General features: G+C 37.8%; 1 protein-coding gene across 1 annotated transcript; it reads right to left on the bottom strand.

Annotated features, from left to right (window-relative positions):
- Positions 1–1,055: 1,055 nt before the first annotated feature.
- Positions 1,056–7,357, bottom strand: LOC107752582 (macrophage receptor MARCO-like). The gene is made up of 17 exons (XM_016568590.1): positions 7,220–7,357; positions 6,782–6,883; positions 6,368–6,477; positions 6,177–6,264; positions 4,989–5,033; positions 4,318–4,371; positions 4,009–4,107; positions 3,872–3,916; positions 3,656–3,736; positions 3,198–3,260; positions 2,592–2,687; positions 2,461–2,505; positions 2,321–2,374; positions 2,210–2,227; positions 2,033–2,089; positions 1,555–1,719; positions 1,056–1,448 (listed from the first exon to the last, which is right to left on the bottom strand). Exons 1-17 carry the CDS (start codon positions 7,335–7,337, stop codon positions 1,318–1,320), a joined length of 1,371 nt encoding a protein of 456 aa, XP_016424076.1. The 5' UTR covers positions 7,338–7,357; the 3' UTR covers positions 1,056–1,317.
- Between the last annotated feature and the right edge of the window lie 2,921 nt (positions 7,358–10,278).

Below are 10,278 nucleotides of genomic sequence, written 5' to 3'. Positions count from 1 at the left end.
AAATTGGGTCTGTGGTAAAAAGGCAAAAGGAGTGAACTGAATGCTGAAAGACTAGAGATAATGAAGGTAAGGCTGCTTTGATTATTTATAGGGGTTCTCTCTTGTGCTGGTTGGATAGATGGTGTAATTACTGATGATGGACTGGCCGTGTTAATTATCTGCGCGTGCTCAAAATACTGAGAAAATATTGAAGTTGTCTAAAAGAAGTTCTTAGCAATGCATAATACTAATCAAAAATTAAGTTTTGATATATTTACGGTAGGAAATTTACAAAATATATTCATGGAACATGATCTTTACTTAATATCCTAATGATTTTTGGCATAAAAGAAAAATCGATAATTTTGACCCATACAATGTATTTTTGGCTATTGCTAAAAATATAACCCAGCGGCTTAAGACTGGTTTTGTGGTCCAGGGTCACATTTGTTTTTGCAAATGGCTGGACTAGGAATTATTGTCTGTAAGTAATACACTCTAGTGTTGATCAGATTCAGATTCGGGTTTAGTTTTAAAGAGCCTTGAGTAAAAGACTCCCAGTTAAACTAATAAGTATCTTGCTCCCAGTGGACTGCAGCTCTTTATAAATGCTAAAGTATCTGTTCCTCTCTCATTATTATTACCGTCACTGACTGCATCATTTATTTATTAGTGTGGCCTCTTACCCCTTCAGAAGACCTCCCTCCCAAGCTCACCCTTCCTTTACACAGGGTCCCACAGCTAATGAGGGGCTAGACAGACACAGAGAGAGAAGGGAAGGACTGGAGAGAGGAGGTCCCTGGAGAGGAGAACAGGAGCAGAGATGCCCTCTGAATGATAATTGTTGATTAGTGTCTCTTAGATCCAAAATGCAAGACAGTGCGAGTTAAAGAAGGATTGTGAGACAGCCATAGAGTGTTGAGTGTACAGAAACCAAAACAAGACTCTCATCTAAAGCTCTTTATTTTTTTTCTGTGTGTGTAAGTGTTAAGAGTTAGGACAGTTTTAGGATAGTGTACATGGATGAGTTTGTTGTGGTGTTTATACATTCATGTTAGACCAAAAATACTTGCACACAAAAGTCCCACTCGGAAATGCATGAATGTTGCTGCCTCAGTGACACCATGCAAACTTTCCAAGCGTAACATTTGACAAAAAGAAGTTTGGTTTCACATGATACAACTCTTTCAAACATTAGTGGAAAATAGATAATTTGATGAACTGCATATGTGTGAAGAGTGACTTTATACGTCCACTAAAAATTACAAAAAACACCAGTTGATTAAAAGTCAAGGAGCAAAAATTAGTTCTTGGTGTGAGAAGTTTTCTTCTTTTTATTCAAGCACAGCTAACTCCGACATCCTCACTGTGGTTACAGTTATTAACTCCCATTCCTGCATGTGCACAGTCAAAAATGCTCTTCTCATTTCCGGTACATCTCACCTCGTCCAGCAAGATGCTTCCAGTTCCTGCAGCAGATACACAGCAGACCATTGTGAGAGGATTTTGGAAACCATAGCCTGTATACCCCTGAACCATTAACCAAAAATTCTTAACCATAGACGGATACATCACCTGCACCGTCCGTGAAAACCTGAGTGGCCCTCTGGAAACCCAACATCTTGCACACCACCAAAGCATCCACGGAGTCAAAGCTGTCATCACACACAGTTCCCCAGACATTCTCATGAAACACCTCGACTCTTCCTCGGTTGGAACTTCCCACTAAACGAACTACAGCTAATGACAAATGCACATATATGAGACACACTACTGGACTGCCTCCATTAATCCAAATGTTGAAATGCTGCAATAGTTTATGTGATTGTGCTTGTGGTTGTGGTTGGCTGTAGTACAAGCCAATATACCTGTTTTGTTAGTTACATGTTTAGGCATTGACATGCCATGCTAAAGTGGCTGTTACTTTGCTGTTATTTAAGTAGAATCTCCAAAAACAAAACAAGAATCTTTGTATTGGAATTATTTGATTGAATAGACGTTAACAGTGACACACAGTAGTGCACAGAGATGCATAAGTATTTACGAAAATTACCAGGGGCGCTACCCCTCGCACCCGGGGGTCCTACATCACCCTTCTGTCCCTTAGGACCTGTTTAAGACCATCATACATTTAGATACAATCAATTTACTCACAAAACAGGTTAATAAACACACAGATACTGCGCATTCAGTGAAATTATAGATATGCCCAAAATGTGCCAAAACATACCTTGAGCTCCCATTAGCCCTAGAAGACAGACAAAAGGATAAGATGAAAGAAATTCAAGAAATATACGGAGTTGGATGTTGATTTCTTGTCAATAATTTTTAACAAACTCACCCTGATCACCTTTACTGCCCTTTTCTCCATTCGGACCTCGAAGTCCAGGGACACCTACATACAACATCATACTCAGATGACAGCTATATGATATAAACTCAATGTTTATAATCTGTTCACGTGTTTGTTTTTAAATTTACCTGGCAATCCTTGACTTCCATTTAGTCCCTGTTGTCCTGGGTGCCCTGAAAACAATTATTTGCCCATAAATATTTGGCATAATGCCATATATCACTCTTATGTGCATGTGTCCTTAGCACTCCTTCAGTACCTGGAAGGCCAACGCCAGTGTCTCCCTTTGGTCCAGGTGAGCCTTTTTCTCCAGGTTGTCCTTGCAGACCAGGAGGTCCCACCAGACCAGGAGGCCCTAAAAGATCAATCAACTACAGGTTAGGGCACGAATGAATCAGGAATTATCAAACTGTATGGAGTAAGGGTACCCCATTCTACACCACTGCAAAACAAAGGTACCAGGAAAATACAATGAACACTTGTGAAGAAGAACTAATCTCTGTATTTGCTGAAGCTTGCCAGGTTAGTGGCATCAAATCTCTTAAATCAAATCTCAAGAAATTTGTATTTATTATCATTGGAAAGACTAATTATACTTGAAAATCTGATTCCAATGTCTACACATATGTTTTGCTGATTACTTTTGTGTTTTCTGTATAATAGATTCAGGAGTGAAACTACTATACAGTTATATGAATGAGCTTTATCCAAAATTGTGGTATCAGCTATTTAAGATAAACTGAAGTATACCATATTTTATGCTAATAGTCATAAGACTGGCTATATTAATAACCTTAACAGAGAAAGGTTTGTTTGACACAATGGCAAATGAGGACAAACTGGGTAATGATCTGGGCTTTCTTACCACTAAGACCTGAAGGTCCCTGATCTCCTCGCTCACCATTGGCACCTGGGTCTCCGTGAAGACCTGAGGAAGAGAGATTTTGAGTGTATACATCATGAAGATTATAGATGAAAATGTTCAACTACAAGGTGTCAACCAGTGTCAAACATAGAACACAAGTGTTGCACTGACAAAGGTTTATTATTAGTGGTATTTATTAAGGCAAGCATCACTATTAGTTTTGTTCAGGCTAAAAAGAATAAGGCAACCAAAATACTGAGGCTTCTTGAGGAGAGGTGTGGATTAAACATACAGTTTTCCTGGTGGACAATAAGACAGACACAAAAAATAAGGTCTTGTTATTAGAATGTCATAAACATTTGAGTTGGTTCTTTTGACGTGGGCCAATAATTAACCTTGCAACCACTCACTCCTCTAGACAAGCTATTGAATCATTTAGATTTATCTTTCAAAAATACCTGGTGGTCCACGGGGCCCTGGTAATCCTGGGAGACCAGTATGTCCATCTGCACCTCGACGACCATCAGGCCCAGGTAAACCTTGTGTGCACAGAGAAAATACCATACAGGTTTTCATTAAAGCAATAGTAAAACAAGGCATTTCCACAACACATATTTTCTGTTTTATTACGGTATGAATTATTCTGGTGGCCTTTGATCATCATAAACAAGCACCTTTTATTCCTCTTGCTCCTGTTTCCCCCTTCAAGCCCCGAATACCTGGAAACAGAAGTAACAGTCATAGAGAGATATGGATCTATTATACTGTTCCTAATGGTGTGAGAGTTGTGTGAATGTGAGAAGGCGATTACCAGGTGGACCCGTCATGCCAGCCGGGCCCCTTTCACCTGCTAGTCCTTGGTCTCCTTTCTGTCCTTTTTCTCCTGGAGCTCCAGGCTCACCTACCTGACCTAAAAGAGAGAAATTTCATATTTTCAATTTATATATTTTTTGCACTATTTTCCTTGCATGCAACAAAGCAATGTATGCTTTAGCATTTCTAGCACTTACTTACAATTATTTGCCAAGCCAATACAGCACATTAAAATTGATGGAAAATTATCACAGAGCACAATACTACACCCATTCAAATTCATAGAGATGCATTAGAATACACTAACCTGGTAAGCCAGTGTCTCCTTTCTGTCCCAGTATCCCTGGTATTCCAGGAGGACCTGATACAGTACACAACTATAGTATAAATACTGACATCAAAATGTCAAAAATACTATTCACACACATCCGTTGGGATAAAGGATCTAAGACACCAAAGGTCAAATTACAGATTTAGTTCAGTGTTGATGTCTGTTTTGACCAGCAGGGAGAGCTGAAAACACATAGATTGTGAAGGAACGGGAAAAGTGATTGACTCTATTCTCGTCACTGAGCTCTGCTGCTCCTGCTCTTTAAACTGGGGACAGGATCTTAGTGATTTGGGATTCCTCGCAGATGTTTGCTTTCCCGTTGGAATTAATGAAGTAGTGCAGAGCACAATTATTAATGTAATGGTGGACAGCGAAGAGTTGTGCAGATAAACCTCCCTCCTCTGCCCTCGAAAGACATGTTAGCGATTAGTTTGCCATGGTGCGAGTATGATTGGTGCCATGACCTGGAGGCCTCATGCAGACAAGTATTGGACAAATACATTTTGAATATCACTATTATTAGTTATAATATAAATATAGCATTCTTCTGATGTTACTATCATTAAATGAGAGCAAGAGAGAGAGAGAGAGAGAGAGAGGTTGGGGGTGACTGACTGACAATTTTTGCAAGGCATGGAAGTAGTTACCTTGCAATCCAGGTCTGCCAGGTGGACCAGGCAGGCAAACCACAGCTATAAAATATAAACAACAACAAAAAAATAGTGATCTCAATTCTGTGAGACATACCTATGGTGACTCCTGAGTAAATGTTTTAAAGGAGTCATGAAATGGAAAATCAAAATGGACATTCACACCTAATTTCCCAGTTATTCTCAATGTTGCCATTTTTAAAATGTTAATTACAGCAGTCCAACAACAAGTTATAATAATAGTTTTAGATCTCTATACAGAGATTTTAGACACATTCTTCCAGACACATAATGTAAAGATCTGAAAATGCAATTCATGACCCCTTTACTAATTGAAATCATGGCAAATTCTCAAAATAGTACCTGATCAATATATCTAGGATGTGTGTGTGTGTGTGTGTACCTGGTATTCCCTGTGTTATGGGGACAAAGATAGTAATACCTTGTTTTAATAGTTAACAGCACATTAAAACTATTAAACTATTGTTGTCAATAGTTAAATTGTTAATTTAAATGGGGAGTCATCTCAATTATCACCAGTAAAATATGGAGTGCCACAAGGATCTGTCTTAGGTCATCTGCTATTTTCGATATACATGTTGCCCCTTGGTAATATTATTAGAAAATACAGGATTAGTTTCCACTGTTATGCTGATGATACTCAACTATATATCTCAACAAGACCAGATGAAACTTCTAAATTACCTAAGCTAACAGAGTGTGTTAAAAATGATCATATAATAATTGTTGTTAATAGTGTTCATCGTCTGTTTGATTACGTCTTTAATTGATTTTTCCGTACATTTCATATATATGTACATTAACTGACAGTCACCACTGATAAGCTACCACTAAATATTGTAGAAACTTAATTTGCTGTAAAGTTGCTTTGCAACGATTTGTATCGTGAAAAGCGCTATACAAATAAACTTGAATTTAATTTAATTTAATTAATACCAGTAAATTTGGACCTTGTGGGGACATTTTTTTTGGGTACCCACGAGGAAAACAGTTTATAACTCATACAGAATGAAGTTGTTTGAAAGTGTAAAAATGCAGAAAGTATTGTGTGAGGGGCAGGTTTAGGGGTAGGATTCAGGTAAGGGGACAGAAAATACAGTTTGTACATGTGTATAAAAATCAATGTCCCCATAAAACATGCAAGCCCAATGTGTGTGTGTGTACCTCTCTCTGCACTAATGTTGAGCTGGTTTAGTTGAGTCCTTAGTTTCTCTAAAGTCCCATCGTTCCCACACAGATCGGAGAGACACTCCTGTTTGACACACACAGAGAACCTTCAGCTCTCTCAAAACATGCCTTTCTCTGCATATATTTGTGCATGTGTTTGTATCATGGATGTATGTGTGTGGATGTACCTCATCGGATTTGGAGCTGCCCAGATTGAGTACCTCAGCAGACTTGAGTTCCTCTGTTCTGGCATCAACTGATGTACAGTGAGTGTAAACCAAAGCCTCCAGAGTGAAAACTATACATACAATAGACATCATAAGCAAAAAGCAGATTTAATCATGGAACAACAGAAATCAACCAGAAGCACAGGTGTAGAGAATCACATTAAAGGGATAGTTCACCCCAAAATTAAAATCTTGTTATCATTTACTAACCCTCATGTTGTTCCAAACTTGGAACTATACTTTTATAATTTAAAATCTAAAACTTGCTTGTAAAGCAAGTTTGTATTATTTTTTAAATAAATGTAACTTGGTTTGATAAGTTGTATCTATTCTACAGAAATTTTTAAATGTGGCTTTATCTCTGGTACATCTCACCTTTATAGGCCAGCACACAATTCAGTCCAATCAGCAGCAGGGAAAGCAGTATGAGAACAGGAATACAGTAACCGTTTTTCGCTGGTTTCTTAGTCTTTAGCTCTATAACACACATACAGTACAAACACTTATACTGCAATGCAGAACTCTGGCTTAAACTTCAAAAAAGTGTAAGGTTTAAGTTACTTGGATGAGCAGACTGATATGCCGTATTGACACAGATGACAGTCAACATTAGGAAATATCAGACTGCGGAATGTCACAACTGATCTGAACGAAAAATTCCAGAAATCTGTGTAATAAGTTACTTTAATTTTTATTTCATTTAGTCATTTTTAAACAGAGATTTGATTTTATGTTAAGTAATTTGTATATTGGACTTATATTTAGACTACAATTTTAAAACATTTTTATGTATATAATGTCATTTTGTCTTACCACTGTGCTGGAAGTCGTAGCAGTCGGCCTCATAGAGCTTCATGGTGTTGTCATAAAGAGGGTTTGCTTGGCTGAGTACAGAGGCCTGCCCATCAATTTTATCCACGTCTGTCTCCATCAGTCACTCTACCACACACTGACTTTTATACAACCAGGGTGACAGTTTAAAAAACAAAACCAAAGAAAAGGGGAATAAAAATACACAGGCTCATCAAAACGCCAGTCATCTGACAAAAGAAACTAGCGGAAATTATTCCAATGAGTTTCCTAAGTAAAAAGGAAGTTAGAGCTACAGTAGCAGGAGTAAACATAAATTGTTTTCAATGGTAATTTTAATTGGGGAGCAATCTTCTCTTGAGTCTTTGTATAACTATTTGGCCAATGTGAAGTATTGGCTGGTGATCTTCTTTCTCCAATTGAAAATGAGACCATATTACTCCTGTATGGAGTTCATTACATTTTCTTTATCTTTTATATTGTAAATTGTATGAGTTTTTGTTGCATTTTTGGCTGTATGTATTTGTTTACTTTTGTTACTCTAATGTACAGCACTTCGGTACCCATTGTGGTTTTTAAAAGTGCTCTAGAAATTCTAGCAGTTCCATCCCTGACCTCAGATCAGCTCTAAACAGCCCTCTGTGCTCACACTTAACCTGCACTGACAGAATGACCTTGTTTACTGTACTCAGTGTGTCTCAGTGTTTTGTTTATTTGTTTGTTTGATGACCACACCACTCAGTTGCTGATGTATGTGTTTTAGGGTGATTGATGACCTTGAGTGACCCTGATAGTATGTATCAGACACAAGTGTGTGTGTGTGAATATAACACCCTCTCTGTCTCTTACCCTCTGTGGCTGTGTCCTCTCCACACAGAGGCTCTTGTACTTACTGTAAAATACAGTAAATAGGTTTATATTTTATTTGCAGTTTGTGTCTGTGCATTTTGTGTTGCGGTTTTAAAGGAGCATCTTGACCATATAATCTGGTCAGTCTCAATACTAAAACTATTGACTTCATTAATTTTCAGTCAACCTACCACAACACCTTCCTTATTTTTTTTCATTGATATGTTCAGGAAATTTGAGTATTTTATTTTTGTGGTTTTAGAGTTCTTGAGCAAATTAGCTATTTTAGAAATGCCATAAACTGTAAAATTAAATAAATAATAAATAAATAATAAATAAACAGACCTACATTTTTAGTAACACGTAGGCAGAATATTTGTAGAACATTTGGTTTCCAGACATTTCAAAACCATAACAGCATTTATTAAACCGGTGTTATTTTTGTGCCGTGTGATGTGTTATTTTGTAAACATACATTAATTATAGAAAGCATCCCAGTCACCCCCCCCCCTCAAAAAAAAGCATCATGCAATAACCAAATAGAAACTATGCAGGTGCTATGTCAAAGTATTAGGCGTATTTGTTCATTATTTGCATAGGATTTGTCAGTAAATATGCATTTATTGGGTAAATAAATGTCACACACCTGGAGAAAATAATGATTGCCTAGAAGATTAAAATCTCAATCATGTTTACACATTCTGCTTTTCAACAGTGTCCTCCACATCACAGTCTCCTGGGAAACAAAACAAGGTGTGCAAAACCATGCCTCCACGTGAATGGTACATTTAGATCATCACAGTCTTTTAGCTGTCACTATGATTAAGGAATTAAGGAAAAACAAGTCAAGTTAATGAGCACAATTAAACACTGCTGATATAACAAAATCATCCAGGAAGTTCAGTTTGATGTGTAACTCGTGTTTCTTGGTGGTGAAACAGTGAAATTTCTCTTCCTCACTGAGGACTGGAGATGAGAATGAGTGGTGACTCTGTGGGTTATTTTTAGTAATGACCCCTACAGGACCACCGATCTGTACTTCTGCTTTCTGAGTGGAAACCTTTTTCTTTGCGCAGTGTGGTGAACTATACACAAGTATGATTCTGCAATTGTTGACACATATCGGGGTTACTGAAAGGTCTTATATCAGGATTTAAGTCTTGCATTAGGATTGTATTTGAATTGAACTTGAATCGAATTGAAGCAAGTGTGCCTGATTTGATTCTCTTAAAGGGGTCATATGATGCGATTTCAATTTTTCCTTTCTCTTTGGAGTGTTACAAGCTCTTGGTGCATAAAGAAGATCTGGTAACATTTCCGTCACACGCTTGAGGAATTCGGCCAATCACAACTCACTGGATAGCTGGCCAATCACAGCATACCTCGCTTTTTCAGACCGATGAGTTTTGTAAAAATCGACGCGTTTCAAAACAATAATGTACAGTATGTGGAAAATAATGTGTTTTTTTAACTTTAGACCGCATAAACACATTTCATTACACCAAATACACAAAATAATGTTCTTTTTAGCAGCATCATATGACCCCTTTAAGCTAAATGATGGTTAGTTAAAGTTTTAGCAATTGTTTTGTTTTGCTTTGTTTTGTTTTGTTTTTAATTTTCATTATTATTTTTTTTACATGTATTTATATACAGAGTTCTGGCATGAAACTCTAGATGGCGCGGTCCGATAGGTCTAACTCAATCTGACCTAATGACATCATTATCACATGGCACAGCTGATTGGTTCTCTCCTGTATCAGTAGCCAATGAGCTCGCTGCTCAACATTCAAATATATGACTAGTGCTTGCCGTAGCAGTTGCAGCTTGCTTCAGAAACCCTCCACCTTCCACAGCTCCACCTGTATAGATCTGCTACGAGGTGATTCATGTATGGTTCTCTCTTGTATCGGTAGCCAATGAGCTCGCTGCTCAACATTCAAATATATGACTAGTGCTTGCCGTAGCAGTTGCAGCTTGCTTCAGAAACCCTCCACCTTCCTCAGCTCCACCTGTATAGATCTGCTACGAGCTGATTCATGTATGCTATATGGGGGTTATTTCATGTGTTACGTTTGCAGCAGCAATATTCCTTACATGCTCACAGCAGCATGTTGTGGATGTATTGGCAGTAGCAAGTCTCGGTACTTGATCTGCCGCAGCAGCAGCGTAGCAGATCTATTCATATACATTAACATTGTCATGTACATTAC

This window comes from Sinocyclocheilus rhinocerous, unplaced genomic scaffold (assembly GCF_001515625.1).
Source record: "Sinocyclocheilus rhinocerous isolate Xijiao unplaced genomic scaffold, SAMN03320098_v1.1 scaffold1222, whole genome shotgun sequence".
Lineage (NCBI taxonomy): Eukaryota > Metazoa > Chordata > Actinopteri > Cypriniformes > Cyprinidae > Sinocyclocheilus > Sinocyclocheilus rhinocerous.
Note: the sequence above shows the minus strand (reverse complement) of the source record. Positions and strands in the feature narration are given on the sequence as shown.